The sequence below is a fragment of the Cydia amplana genome, chromosome 8 (assembly GCF_948474715.1).
Source record: "Cydia amplana chromosome 8, ilCydAmpl1.1, whole genome shotgun sequence".
Lineage (NCBI taxonomy): Eukaryota > Metazoa > Arthropoda > Insecta > Lepidoptera > Tortricidae > Cydia > Cydia amplana.
This window is the reverse complement of record NC_086076.1, coordinates 15923555-15939455: the sequence shown is the minus strand read 5'-3', so window position 1 is coordinate 15939455 and position 15901 is coordinate 15923555. Positions and strand designations below refer to the sequence as shown.

At 35.3% G+C, this 15901-nt stretch overlaps 1 protein-coding gene and 2 long non-coding RNA genes across 12 annotated transcripts in view; 1 reads left to right on the top strand and 2 right to left on the bottom strand.

The window, feature by feature from the left end:
* Positions 1–15901, bottom strand: part of LOC134650357 (uncharacterized) — a 483167-nt gene that overhangs the window by 112397 nt on the left and 354869 nt on the right. The gene's annotated exons all lie outside the window — the stretch shown is intronic.
* The window catches only part of LOC134650195 (polypyrimidine tract-binding protein 2), a 669692-nt gene that overhangs the window by 440191 nt on the left and 213600 nt on the right, over positions 1–15901 (top strand). For 5 of the 10 annotated variants that reach the window (XM_063505119.1, XM_063505120.1, XM_063505113.1 and 2 more), the window contains one exon: positions 13411–13449. The exons of the other annotated variants lie outside the window; for them this stretch is intronic. In XM_063505119.1, coding sequence (XP_063361189.1) covers positions 13411–13449 — 39 coding nt within the window. The remainder of the gene's footprint in view (positions 1–13410; positions 13450–15901) is intronic. 10 annotated transcript variants of the gene reach the window in all.
* LOC134650355 (uncharacterized) overlaps positions 13538–15901 on the bottom strand; it is a 355978-nt gene continuing 353614 nt past the window's right edge. The window contains exon 3 of the long non-coding RNA XR_010097033.1: positions 13538–13547. This is a non-coding gene — a long non-coding RNA (uncharacterized LOC134650355). The remainder of the gene's footprint in view (positions 13548–15901) is intronic.

Genomic DNA, 15901 nt, shown 5'->3' with positions numbered 1-15901 from the left:
GACACGAGTCGATGTTGTAAAGTCATCCTAAAGAAAGGCAGGACGTAACGTATACAAGTAAAACCGGCCAAGTGCGAGTCGGACTAGCGCACGGAGGGTTCCGCACCATCAACAAAAAATAGAGCAAATCAAGCAAAAAAACGGTCACCCATCCAAGTACTGACCGCGCCCGACGTTGCTTAACTTCGATCAAAAATCACGTTTGTTGTATGGGAGCCGACAGAAATACATCATCTGTGAATATTTCAACTATCTAGCTATCACGGTTCGTGAGATACAGCCTGGTGACAGACGGACGGACGGACGGACGGACGGACAGCGGAGTCTTAGTAATAGGGTCCCGTTTTTACCCTTTGGGTACGGAACCCTAAAAATTAGCATTTCTGATAGTTACCTCATCATCATAACTTCAGAACTTTGCTCTTGTCGGTGAAGTAATCACCAATAATTTCTTCCTTGTGCCAGTCTTTTAATTTCCTCATACGACGCATTCTTTGTGGAAACGCTGGTGGCCTAGCGGTAAGGCGTGCGACTTGCAATCCGGAGGTCGCGGTTCAAACCCCGGCTCGTACCAATGAGTTGTGCGAAACTTATGTACGCAATATTATCATTTGATATTTTACCAGTCGCTTTTAAGTGAAGGAAAACATCGGGAGGAAACCTCGACAGCGATTACTAATCTAAATGTAATTCTAATTGTAATTGTAAAGTCTAAAGTTTTGATTTGTTAATCAAATAGTACTATATAGTTTATTTAATAATTCATATTACATGTCAAATCACAAACAAAAAAGAAAGTAAATGAAACCTATGCTAACACAAAACTAAACAAAACTAAAACTAAAAACTAACTATAAAAAACTTCCCCCAAATCACTCCCTTCCGGCATGGTTGATGGTTAATCAAATCGAAAATGTCACATAATAATATCAACCCCGGGTATATGTTATGTCGAATTAACCTCGCAGCAATTTCGTGCTTCTTACAAAACTTCTTGTAAACGCCGCCACTTATACTTGACGAAATTTAACCAGAGCAGGGAAAACAAGAACAAAACGTCCAGGTACGAGATCTGTAATACCCCGCCCTGAGGCAGTAGTTTAATATGCAACGAATTTAATAGTTAATGTTCGCGACGCCGAGCAAGCTCGTGTGCTCGCAATTACTCCACACTTATTCCCTAGTGGGGGTACAGTGGGATTTATGTGAGTACTTCGACTTGCTGACACAGGTTGGTGCCCACGAGACCGAATCTGATTTAAGTACAAAAACGCGTTGCAAACGTGTATTCGTTTGTGTCCTCTGTGTCTTTATTACGAAGTTTGCGAGATATGATAAAAGGCGCATATTGTTTCGCTGAAGTGAAAATATTACCACTCTTTCCTTTAAAAATGAATATCGTTGTGTTTGTAGAGCGGACGAGGATTTCTTTCCATTGTAAGCCTCGGGCTGTACGTGGGTTGGTCTTTGACTACGGCGTAATTTTCTTCAGATACACAGTCCTGTTCCTGCAAATAATTGAAATCGGCAAGTTAAAACATAAACGCGATAAATGACGTTAAAGCTAGTTGTTTAACTAAACCATCACTAACAAACATCAGAATGTGACGAATATTTCCACACCCGAGTAATGTTTTGTCCTACATGACATGTCGATGATGTAGGTACACTCAGCTACAAAAGTGAATTAATTTCATTCATAAAGTGCATAACGCTTCAGCTGTATTTAGGTGCCGTAGTTATTTGCCGGGTTAACCGTGGTAAAGTCGCTTAGCTGCGGTAAAAACTGTGTGAATGCGACTGACACGCCTCGGGGACGCTCGGATCAGACGATGCTCTAGCTATAGGTACCTACCTACTTTGAAACCACTTCCACCGAACCGAATGAGGTATTCATTATCAGTCTAATGCCTGGGCCATGTAATTTTAGCTTGTACTACACTCTTTTTTATTTGGATGTATGTATGTAGTTATGTTCTACTCAGAATCACAAGCTCTTTTTCTTCTATAGGAGAAAAAAAGTGTCCCAAGATCTTTATTTCCATTTCGTTACAATTTTTCATAAACTTTGTATGGCGGTAACTTCCGTTACCGTAAGGAACCGTAAGAAACAAAAAATGTTCGGAAATTATGGGACACTTTTTTTTCTCCTATTAGGTTCGAAGGACCTCGTGATTCTGAGTAAAATTAACATAAAAATACCCAAATAAAAAAAAGTGTAGTGTACAACTTTATATAAAATGGCCCATCTAGCTGTTGGCCAAAGGCCTAAATACTGTCTGATACGGAAGATAGATACTTGTCTAAATAACTGGCCGGCGACAGACACCTCAGAATTTTATTAAGAAAATAGTTTTAGCTAAGTTTTTAGTCGCTAGATGTCGCCTGTGGCATTCAGCGCATTAGAAGCTTTCAGCATTGATTATAATGATGACTGCTAAAACGCGAATTTAACGACACCTTTAAACAATCTGAAACATAATTCCTCCATTATAATAAAAGTCGTGAAACAGGAAGTCTATAATAAAGGTTCAATATGTTAATAAAATCGTTGGAAGCAGTCTACTTATGAACGCGGGAAGTTGGCGTATTTTTTTAAGTCGCGTAAAAATTTAATCACGTCGGTTAATTGAATAGGGGGTCCGCGTTAAAACTGTTTGTCGTATATTTTTATTAAAGCAGTTAAAAGTAAAAGAATTTTGCCTGAAAAATTATGTAAATACATTATGGCAAAGCGGTTGTGGCAATCTTTTCCGTGATAAATAACTGTTTACACTCTCCTACAATGCTTTTATATTGACAAATATTCAAATATCTATTAGTATTTTCCCTGAATCAATATTGTTGGACGAAGCATTATAAGCCTATTGTTTATATTTTCGATCGGAATGTAAGCATTCAATTCGCCCCTGATTATATGATTATTTAAACCTCGTGGGCATTGTCTCTATAATAGTTATGTTATACTGCCATCTATACTAACAATTATCATTGACCCAGTCAGGTTTGTCCTACTTTCCTAATTGTCATTTTTATCGTTGACTATAAATCAACATATTATACATATAATGCGATTTATCTGTATACATAAACAATTATAAGCTAGTTTTTAATTTCTTTTAGTACTGTATATATCTTGTTTGTAAATAAATGATTACTATAATATTACACTTGGCAATAAAATGACGCTAGTCACACACATACAATTGCATTGCTTATCTTATTTCACATCATGAACTTAATCTATATATATAAATGCAAGTGTCCTGACTGACTGACTGACTGACTGACTGACTGACTGACTGACTGATTCATCAACGCAGAGCCGAAACTACAAAAGCTAGAAAGTTGAAATTTGCACACTAGGTTGCATTTGTAAAGTGTACAAGAGATAAGAAGCGATTTTGAAAAATTCAACCCCTAAGGGGGGGGAAAAGGGGATGAAAGGTTGTATGGGGTTCAAGTTTTAGTTTAAGCTAGGAACTTGAAACTTTGTGAAAATGTATTATATTAAAAAACAAGAAAACTAATTTCAGCGTTTTCGAAAATTCATCCCCCAAGGTGGTGAAAAAGGGGTTGAAAGTTTGTATGGAGATCAAATATTTTTGTGAGTGTGGGACGTGAAACTTTGTATATGGGTATGATATTATAAGACAGTAAAAGTAATTTCAGCGTTTTTGAAAATTCATCCCCTAACAGGGTTAAAAAGGGGTTGAAAGTTTGAATCCATTACAAATGCTTTGAAACTTCTTAGAAAGGCATAATAGCCGATTACAAAAAACAGTAATTGCGACGTTTTAGGAAATTCAACCCCTAAGGGGGTAAAAAAGGGAATGAAACTTTGTCTTGGGGTGCAAATTTTATTTAAAGCTAGGACCTTGAAACTTTGCAAAAAAATATTAAATTAAAAAACGAGAAAACTAATTTCAGCGTTTTTAAAAATTCATCCCCCGAGGTGGTGAAAAAGGGGTTGAAAGTTTGTACGGAGATCAAATATTATTAAGAGTGCGGGACTTCAATCTTTGTATAAAGCCATATTATTAGATCTCAAGAAAAGTAATTTCAGTGTTTTTTAAAATTCATCCCTTAAAAGGGTTAAAAAGGGGATGAAAGGTTGTATGGGGTTCAAGATTTATTTTAAGCTAGGAATTTGAAACTTTGTAAAAATGTATTAAATTAAAAAATAAGGAAACTAAATTCAGCGTTTTCGAAAATTCATCCCCCATGGTGGTGAAAAAGGGGTTGAAAATTTGTATGGAGATCAAATATTTTTGTGAGTGTGGGACTTGAAACTTCGTATATGGGTATATTATTATAAGACAGTAAAAGTAATTTCAGGGTTTTTGAAAATTCATCCCCTAACAGGGTTAAAAAGGGGTTGAAAGTTTGAATCCATTACAAATGCTTTGAAACTTTTTAGAAAGGCATAATAGCCGATTGCAAAAAAAAGGAATTGCGACGTTTTAGGAAATTCAACCCCTAAGGGGGTAAAAAGGGAATGAAACTTTGTCTTGGGGTGCAAATTTTGTTTTAAGCTAGGACCTTGAAACTTTGCAAAAAGGTATTAAATTAAAAAACGAGAAAACTAATTTCAGCGTTTTTAAAAATTCATCCCCCGAGGTGGTGAAAAAGGGGTTGAAAGTTTGTACGGAGATCAAATATTATTGAGAGTGCGGGACTTCAATCTTTGTATAAAGCCATATTATTAGATCTCAAGAAAAGTAATTTCAGCGTTTTTAAAAATTCATCCCTTAAAAGGGTTAAAAAGGGGATGAAAGGTTGTATGGGGTTCAAGATTTATTTTAAGCTAGGAATTTGAAACTTTGTAAAAATGTATTAAATTAAAAAATAAGGAAACTAAATTCAGCGTTTTCGAAAATTCATCCCCCAAGGTGGTGAAAAAGGGGTTGAACGTTTGTATGGAGATCAAATATTTTTGTGAGTGTGGGACTTGAGACTTTGTATATGGGTATATTATTATAAGACAGGAAAAGTAATTTCAGCGTTTTTGAAAATTCATCCCCTAACAGGATTAAAAAGGGGTTGAAAGTTTGAATCCATTACAAATGCTTTGAAACTTTTTAGAAAGGCATAATAGCCGATTGCAAAAAAAAGGAATTGTGACGTTTTAGGAAATTCAACCCCTAAGGGAGTAAAAAGGGGGATGAAACTTTGTCTTGGGGTGCAAATTTTATTTTAAGCTAGGACCTTGAAACTTCGCAAAAAGGTATGAAATTAAAAAACAACAAAACTAATTTCAGTGTTTTTAAAAATTCATCCCCCGAGGTGGTGAAAAAGGGGCTGAAAGTTTGTACGGAGATCAAATATTTTTTAGAGTGCGGGACTTGAATCTTTGTTTAAAGCCATATTATTAGATCTCAAGAAAAGTTATTTCAGCGTTTTCAAAAATTCATCCCTTATAAGGGTTAAAAAGGGGTTGAAAGATTGTATAGGGTTTAAATTTTTTTTTAAGGTACGAATTTGTAACTTCGTAAAAAGTTATTTCATTAAAAGAGAAGTTTTTAAAAATTCACCCCCTATAAGGATCGAAAAGGGGTTGAAAGTCTGATAGGGTTCAAATTTTATTTAAAGCTAGGAACTTGAAACTTCGTAAAAAGGTATTTTATTTAAAAAAAACAAACAAAAAACCCTATTCAGCGATTTTAAAAATTCATCCCCCGAGGTATATATATAAATGCAAGTGTCCTGACTGACTGACTGACTGACTGACTGACTGATTCATCAACGCAGAGCCGAAACTACAAAAGCTAGAAAGTTGAAATTTGCACACTAGGTTGCATTTGTAAAGTGTACAAGAGATAAGAAGCGATTTTGAAAAATTCAACCCCTAAGGGGGGGGAAAAGGGGATGAAAGGTTGTATGGGGTTCAAGTTTTAGTTTAAGCTAGGAACTTGAAACTTTGTGAAAATGTATTATATTAAAAAACAAGAAAACTAATTTCAGCGTTTTCGAAAATTCATCCCCCAAGGTGGTGAAAAAGGGGTTGAAAGTTTGTATGGAGATCAAATATTTTTGTGAGTGTGGGACGTGAAACTTTGTATATGGGTATGATATTATAAGACAGTAAAAGTAATTTCAGCGTTTTTGAAAATTCATCCCCTAACAGGGTTAAAAAGGGGTTGAAAGTTTGAATCCATTACAAATGCTTTGAAACTTCTTAGAAAGGCATAATAGCCGATTACAAAAAACAGTAATTGCGACGTTTTAGGAAATTCAACCCCTAAGGGGGTAAAAAAGGGAATGAAACTTTGTCTTGGGGTGCAAATTTTATTTAAAGCTAGGACCTTGAAACTTTGCAAAAAAATATTAAATTAAAAAACGAGAAAACTAATTTCAGCGTTTTTAAAAATTCATCCCCCGAGGTGGTGAAAAAGGGGTTGAAAGTTTGTACGGAGATCAAATATTATTAAGAGTGCGGGACTTCAATCTTTGTATAAAGCCATATTATTAGATCTCAAGAAAAGTAATTTCAGTGTTTTTTAAAATTCATCCCTTAAAAGGGTTAAAAAGGGGATGAAAGGTTGTATGGGGTTCAAGATTTATTTTAAGCTAGGAATTTGAAACTTTGTAAAAATGTATTAAATTAAAAAATAAGGAAACTAAATTCAGCGTTTTCGAAAATTCATCCCCCATGGTGGTGAAAAAGGGGTTGAAAATTTGTATGGAGATCAAATATTTTTGTGAGTGTGGGACTTGAAACTTCGTATATGGGTATATTATTATAAGACAGTAAAAGTAATTTCAGGGTTTTTGAAAATTCATCCCCTAACAGGGTTAAAAAGGGGTTGAAAGTTTGAATCCATTACAAATGCTTTGAAACTTTTTAGAAAGGCATAATAGCCGATTGCAAAAAAAAGGAATTGCGACGTTTTAGGAAATTCAACCCCTAAGGGGGTAAAAAGGGAATGAAACTTTGTCTTGGGGTGCAAATTTTGTTTTAAGCTAGGACCTTGAAACTTTGCAAAAAGGTATTAAATTAAAAAACGAGAAAACTAATTTCAGCGTTTTTAAAAATTCATCCCCCGAGGTGGTGAAAAAGGGGTTGAAAGTTTGTACGGAGATCAAATATTATTGAGAGTGCGGGACTTCAATCTTTGTATAAAGCCATATTATTAGATCTCAAGAAAAGTAATTTCAGCGTTTTTAAAAATTCATCCCTTAAAAGGGTTAAAAAGGGGATGAAAGGTTGTATGGGGTTCAAGATTTATTTTAAGCTAGGAATTTGAAACTTTGTAAAAATGTATTAAATTAAAAAATAAGGAAACTAAATTCAGCGTTTTCGAAAATTCATCCCCCAAGGTGGTGAAAAAGGGGTTGAACGTTTGTATGGAGATCAAATATTTTTGTGAGTGTGGGACTTGAGACTTTGTATATGGGTATATTATTATAAGACAGGAAAAGTAATTTCAGCGTTTTTGAAAATTCATCCCCTAACAGGATTAAAAAGGGGTTGAAAGTTTGAATCCATTACAAATGCTTTGAAACTTTTTAGAAAGGCATAATAGCCGATTGCAAAAAAAAGGAATTGTGACGTTTTAGGAAATTCAACCCCTAAGGGAGTAAAAAGGGGGATGAAACTTTGTCTTGGGGTGCAAATTTTATTTTAAGCTAGGACCTTGAAACTTCGCAAAAAGGTATGAAATTAAAAAACAACAAAACTAATTTCAGTGTTTTTAAAAATTCATCCCCCGAGGTGGTGAAAAAGGGGCTGAAAGTTTGTACGGAGATCAAATATTTTTTAGAGTGCGGGACTTGAATCTTTGTTTAAAGCCATATTATTAGATCTCAAGAAAAGTTATTTCAGCGTTTTCAAAAATTCATCCCTTATAAGGGTTAAAAAGGGGTTGAAAGATTGTATAGGGTTTAAATTTTTTTTTAAGGTACGAATTTGTAACTTCGTAAAAAGTTATTTCATTAAAAGAGAAGTTTTTAAAAATTCACCCCCTATAAGGATCGAAAAGGGGTTGAAAGTCTGATAGGGTTCAAATTTTATTTAAAGCTAGGAACTTGAAACTTCGTAAAAAGGTATTTTATTTAAAAAAAACAAACAAAAAACCCTATTCAGCGATTTTAAAAATTCATCCCCCGAGGTATATATATAAATGCAAGTGTCCTGACTGACTGACTGACTGACTGACTGACTGATTCATCAACGCAGAGCCGAAACTACAAAAGCTAGAAAGTTGAAATTTGCACACTAGGTTGCATTTGTAAAGTGTACAAGAGATAAGAAGCGATTTTGAAAAATTCAACCCCTAAGGGGGGGGAAAAGGGGATGAAAGGTTGTATGGGGTTCAAGTTTTAGTTTAAGCTAGGAACTTGAAACTTTGTGAAAATGTATTATATTAAAAAACAAGAAAACTAATTTCAGCGTTTTCGAAAATTCATCCCCCAAGGTGGTGAAAAAGGGGTTGAAAGTTTGTATGGAGATCAAATATTTTTGTGAGTGTGGGACGTGAAACTTTGTATATGGGTATGATATTATAAGACAGTAAAAGTAATTTCAGCGTTTTTGAAAATTCATCCCCTAACAGGGTTAAAAAGGGGTTGAAAGTTTGAATCCATTACAAATGCTTTGAAACTTCTTAGAAAGGCATAATAGCCGATTACAAAAAACAGTAATTGCGACGTTTTAGGAAATTCAACCCCTAAGGGGGTAAAAAAGGGAATGAAACTTTGTCTTGGGGTGCAAATTTTATTTAAAGCTAGGACCTTGAAACTTTGCAAAAAAATATTAAATTAAAAAACGAGAAAACTAATTTCAGCGTTTTTAAAAATTCATCCCCCGAGGTGGTGAAAAAGGGGTTGAAAGTTTGTACGGAGATCAAATATTATTAAGAGTGCGGGACTTCAATCTTTGTATAAAGCCATATTATTAGATCTCAAGAAAAGTAATTTCAGTGTTTTTTAAAATTCATCCCTTAAAAGGGTTAAAAAGGGGATGAAAGGTTGTATGGGGTTCAAGATTTATTTTAAGCTAGGAATTTGAAACTTTGTAAAAATGTATTAAATTAAAAAATAAGGAAACTAAATTCAGCGTTTTCGAAAATTCATCCCCCATGGTGGTGAAAAAGGGGTTGAAAATTTGTATGGAGATCAAATATTTTTGTGAGTGTGGGACTTGAAACTTCGTATATGGGTATATTATTATAAGACAGTAAAAGTAATTTCAGGGTTTTTGAAAATTCATCCCCTAACAGGGTTAAAAAGGGGTTGAAAGTTTGAATCCATTACAAATGCTTTGAAACTTTTTAGAAAGGCATAATAGCCGATTGCAAAAAAAAGGAATTGCGACGTTTTAGGAAATTCAACCCCTAAGGGGGTAAAAAGGGAATGAAACTTTGTCTTGGGGTGCAAATTTTGTTTTAAGCTAGGACCTTGAAACTTTGCAAAAAGGTATTAAATTAAAAAACGAGAAAACTAATTTCAGCGTTTTTAAAAATTCATCCCCCGAGGTGGTGAAAAAGGGGTTGAAAGTTTGTACGGAGATCAAATATTATTGAGAGTGCGGGACTTCAATCTTTGTATAAAGCCATATTATTAGATCTCAAGAAAAGTAATTTCAGCGTTTTTAAAAATTCATCCCTTAAAAGGGTTAAAAAGGGGATGAAAGGTTGTATGGGGTTCAAGATTTATTTTAAGCTAGGAATTTGAAACTTTGTAAAAATGTATTAAATTAAAAAATAAGGAAACTAAATTCAGCGTTTTCGAAAATTCATCCCCCAAGGTGGTGAAAAAGGGGTTGAACGTTTGTATGGAGATCAAATATTTTTGTGAGTGTGGGACTTGAGACTTTGTATATGGGTATATTATTATAAGACAGGAAAAGTAATTTCAGCGTTTTTGAAAATTCATCCCCTAACAGGATTAAAAAGGGGTTGAAAGTTTGAATCCATTACAAATGCTTTGAAACTTTTTAGAAAGGCATAATAGCCGATTGCAAAAAAAAGGAATTGTGACGTTTTAGGAAATTCAACCCCTAAGGGAGTAAAAAGGGGGATGAAACTTTGTCTTGGGGTGCAAATTTTATTTTAAGCTAGGACCTTGAAACTTCGCAAAAAGGTATGAAATTAAAAAACAACAAAACTAATTTCAGTGTTTTTAAAAATTCATCCCCCGAGGTGGTGAAAAAGGGGCTGAAAGTTTGTACGGAGATCAAATATTTTTTAGAGTGCGGGACTTGAATCTTTGTTTAAAGCCATATTATTAGATCTCAAGAAAAGTTATTTCAGCGTTTTCAAAAATTCATCCCTTATAAGGGTTAAAAAGGGGTTGAAAGATTGTATAGGGTTTAAATTTTTTTTTAAGGTACGAATTTGTAACTTCGTAAAAAGTTATTTCATTAAAAGAGAAGTTTTTAAAAATTCACCCCCTATAAGGATCGAAAAGGGGTTGAAAGTCTGATAGGGTTCAAATTTTATTTAAAGCTAGGAACTTGAAACTTCGTAAAAAGGTATTAAAACCCTATTCAGCGATTTTAAAAATTCATCCCCCGAGGAGGTGAAAAAGGGGTTGAAAGTTTGTATGGAGATCAAATATTTTTGAGAGTGCGGGACTTAAATCTTTGTATAAAGCCATATTATTAGAACACAAGAAAACTAATTTCAGCGTTTTTAAAAATTCATCCCATAACAGGGTTAAAAAGGGGTAGAAAGATTGTATAGGTTATAATTTTATTTAAAGCTAGGAACTTGAAGCTTTGTAAAAAGGTAAAGGTAAAGAAAACTAATTTCAGAGTCTTTGATAATTCATCCCCCAAGGTGGTGAAGGGGGTCAAAAATTTGTATGGAACTCAAATATTTATTTGAGTGCGGGACTTGAATCGTTGTATAAAGGCATATTATTACAATACAAGAAAAGTTATTTCAGCGTTTTTAAAAATTCATCCCCTAAAAGTTTAAACAGGGGTTGAGAGTTGGTAGAGGGTTCAAATTTTATTTAAAGCTAGGAACTTCAAACTTCGTAAATAGGTAGTAGGTTTTATTAAATAGTGGACTTGAAAATCTTCTGGGGGTTGAGAGAGATTATATCGAGAACAATTTTATTCAGCTAGGGGCTTGAAACTTCGTAGCCAGGTTGTGAAAGACAAATCTCATGCGTTGTATAATAATTAACAAATGATTAATCGTCCCTACTGCTATCTTTTGCTGCATAATGTTCTAAACCAGCGGTCGGCAACCCGCGGCCCGCGGGCCGCATGCGGCCCGTGAGCCTGTCAATTGCGGCCCGCGAGCCTCCCTGGCTATTTTGTATGTAATATTGACAAACGACAATGTGTGATAAAGTCATAAATATTAACAAAGTGCGGCCCGCGTCAACTTCGTTAACTACTATGTGGCCCTTGGCTGCTAAAAGGTTGCCGACCGCTGTTCTAAACTAATGTAGAATGTATAACCACCAATATACAAATCCACGCGTACGAAGTCGCGGGCAACAGCTAGTGCTCTATAAATCCACACAAGCCTGTATTTATTTTCTTTTATCAACTAATTGTCATCAATTACGTATTAAAATCGGAATGATATCGCATGGAATAACAATTGCTTTCACACTTTTCCCCACTCAAGTACCGTACTAAAGTCGATACAAAACTTTCCTTGACAGACGCGTGTAATTATAAAATCAAAATTCTGCAAATGTCTTCTTAGTTCAGAACCAATTATGAATTAATTTACGGAAGATTACATACTCTTCTTTGAGTTCAACAACTTTTTAATTAAAATTCTTTCGTAGAACTCGGGGATAATTTCATTTTTCTTTTCACAAGTCCGATGTTCATATGCATTCTTAATTTTTGTAGATGAAAGTTTCTAATTGGTTTGCTTCAAGTCAAAGTTTTCGTTCCATAAGTCTAATGACACCAGTCATATTGTCACACATAGAAGAAATTTAAAACTATTATGTATCTATTTATATTGAGGCCTATGTGAGAGTATAACCCAAAATTACATGACTGTTAGAGCCCATAACATGCATAATCCATACTAATATTATAAATGCGAAAGTGTGTCTGTCTGTCTGTCTGTCTGTTACCTCTTCACGCTTTAACCACTGAACCGATTTAGTTGAAATTTGGTATAGGGGTAGTTTAAGTCCCGGGAAAGGACATAGGATACTTTTTATCCCAGAACTTAAGGGGGTGAAAAGGGGGGTGGAAATTTGTATGGACAAACAATAACCGCTGAACCGATTAAGATGAAATTTGGTATGGAGATAGTTTGAGTCTCGGGGACGGACATAGGGTAATTAGTATCCCTGAAATCACCCTTTAAGGGGGTGAAAAGGGGGGTAGAAGTTTGTATGGTGAATCGATAAAAATTAGATCGGATATAAAAAAAACCTACCCAAATTACTAACTAGTGGCTCTGTGAGCTGTAGACCTCGCGAGCAGAGCTTAAAACTGAATAAATGTATGGCAAAAATATTTATTAAAATATAGGTATAGTACATGTAATATAAACAAAAAATTCAAAACTACATAAAGCTACAAACAAAAATTAAACGAATACGCTTAACCCGCGCTTGATAAATAAAAAATACGAAATTTTTCATTTTTTCAAAATAAAAAAATAAAATAAAAAACAACTATACGAAATTTAAGTATTAAAAAAAATACAAAAAGTTATGTAGCAGTATACAATTACTGGGGATTGAACCAGGGACCTCCCGATGCAAACAAAAAAAGCGAACGTTTGCAAAATACGCCATTATAGTTCTTACTAAAGCTGACGAAATTTAGCTACTCATTCTCAAGTAAAAACTAAATATCTAAATACCGCCAAAACCAGCGGTACAAATTTTCTGAATTTTTGGCCATTTAATCTATAAGCATATCTCAAAAAGAAAAAACTCTTATGATACCGATACGACTATTTGTTTAGGCGGGAGCTATCACGACTTCGCCATTTTGAAAAATTTCCAAAAACCGGATCGACAATTTTTTTTTATTTACTCATAGAATTCGGTCACAAAATGTCACGAAAATCGATTAAGAATTGCGACCTGTAGAGGAGAACATCCGGACGTACAAAAGCAAAATGCCCGAATCAAAATGTAGACCTTCGCTACGCTGCGGTCAACTAATTACACGCAGACGAAGTCACGGGCAAAAGCTAGTTCGTTATAAATGACAAAGTAAAACACACACAATTGGGCTATCAGCTTTAATTTATGTCGGCTTAATTTTTTGGGGTTGTCCTAATTTCATTCATACTTAGTACTTCTCGTTGATTTTTAAATTGTTTAATCCTATTTACTCTGACACAAAATATAATTCGTAAACCTTATTGCAACTATATAGGCTCTACAAATGTCACCATTTAACAATTTAAGTATAATGTTGTATCTACTAGTTTATCTAAGAATTCAATTCTAATCTGTTATTTGTAGGTACTACTTGAAACTGCTGATGCCGCTATGTTAGTGGAGGTAAATATAGATAGTTCACTAGATATAGATCCTTTAGAACGGTAGTTTTATACTTACACTACATACAATACATGCTTATATTTATTTTTGGTTTAATCCTGCTGTATTTAGCGTATTTTGTTTTACATGTCCATTTATTTCCCGTTTATTCTTTGTTCATATGGATAATAGTTGGATATCCGATCATACGTAAATCCAGCATGTTATTTAATGAACCAGGCTGTATCAGATGGAAAAATACTGTAAAACTACGTTTATAAATCATGAAACAAAAAATATCAGATTTTTCATGTTTCGCCAATGATCAATGCACTCGAATATTATGAATTCGAATCGCAAAATGAACGGGATGAGCTTTTTCATAAAACTGCACGACTTAATAATGCGTTGGCTGTCGAAAGGAAAAACGTACATGAACATAAATAATCGCATATCTATTTCATCGCTCAAATTTACTATCAATCGACATGGCACTACGAAACCGCACTTTTGTAGAAAATTAGTCGATTTGTTAGACCTGTACCCCAAAGCATAAAATTGTTGTAGTAATTCACCGAATCGCATTTCACCTTGAATGAAAAAGATGTCACTAGTTAGGGTTCCGTACCCAAAGGGTAAAAACGGGACCCTATTACTAAGACTCCGCTGTCCGTCCGTCCGTCCGTCCGTCCGTCAGTCCGCCCGTCCGTCTATCACCAGGCTGTATCTCACGAACCGTGATAGCTAGACAGGTGAAATTTTCACAGATGATGTATTTCTGTTGCCGCTATAACAACAAATACTAAAAGCAGAATAAAATAAAGATTTAAGTGGGGCTCCCATACAACAAACGTGATTTTTAACCGAAGTTAAGCAACGTCGGGCGGGGTCAGTACTTGGATGGGTGACCGTTATTATGAATGATTAGGAATTACTACAAGTATTTTATGCTTTTGGGGTACAGGTCTAACAAATCAATTAGTCACAATTACAATACATTATTAAAAAAAAACTAATTAATGGCACAGAATGCGTCTTGCGATTGAACGCCAAAAACAAAGTCGTACTTTTTCAACATTCTGAGACGCCCTACCACTCAACGCGATCTTTTGATAACCACGACAATTGGCATACTGGGTGGGCTTTTACAGAGACCTATTCATTTCGGCCGCAAGACGGCAGGACTTAATAACGGTGGGGGTCGAAGATACCGAAAACAGCGGCAGTACCTAATGTTGCCAGTGCCAGGTGAAGAAATAGAAAAGGCCAAGGGCGTAGCCAGCCAGTGAATTAAGGGGCGGCGAGTTGTAGACCTGGGGGGGCAGAGGCCACAGAGGGGCATGCATTGTATGTAAAATTTGAGCTCCAGGGGGAGGAGCAGCTGCCCCCCCCCCTGCCTGTACCTGCCTACGCTCATGGAAAAGGCCGAAGATACGCTATACGCAACGCAACGCGTATTTTTCATACAATATAAATATTCTCTTGTGATTTTTTTGCAGTTATTAAAGCTTCCTCTTGTAAGTAATAAATATTTTTTATCGACAAGCTTTCCTTCTACACACTACCGAAATAAAAACGAAATTCTACTTTAATACAATAGAAAGACATAGTTTGATTCTTCGAATTCTCAGGTTTTCGGGAAAATATTCTAACAAAAACGTAAAAGCGAATTCGCGCTGTAAAGCGAAGCAAAATCCATTGGAAAAAACGGTAAAAACGCGGAAAGGGGCGGTACCTGGCAATACTAAACAGCGGCGAGTGCGCGCATCATCGTTACGATTTTATTTCGGGGGAAAGCGGCCATGACAAAGTCTACGGCGCCATTATTCTGTTCCACCTCGCAGGATGTTTAATAAACAAATGACGCGGGGCCTCGTAATGACGTACCTTCTGTGTCTGCCTCTCCCTTCAAACCCACTTTGCCGTAACTCCGACCATTATACGCTAAACAGATGCGGTATCGCCTACTTAACGTCAATCAAATAATTAAAGCAAAGATATCCACCATTATAATGAACGTATAAATTAGATCAAATTATGCCGTTTTTCGGAGATTTTTTCAGTTTTCACTGCCGATCCGTGGTAATAAATCTGAATTAATTACTTTTGAGATTTTGTTCTCTTAAGCTGTTAAATTGCGGGAGATAACAAGCGATTGCCAGCTCCACGGCTGTTAATTTATTCGTCGAAGTTCTTGTTATCGGGTACTATTGCCCTCGTGGCTTACGCGGTATCCCACTTAATGCCTTTAGCATATGGGATCGTGCTGTACAATGTGTTTGCATCGATTTATCAATCTGTTTGCCACTCAATTCAGTTAAGTTTGTCTGCATATGAGCAGTAATGGAATTATTCCCAGCGCGGTACGGTGTAATAACTGTTGGTTTTGTGCGCTTCTAACGGAAATGTTGTGCTTTTAATGAGACTTATTAACTTCAATGATATAATCGTGTAGACAAAGCTTTATTATGGG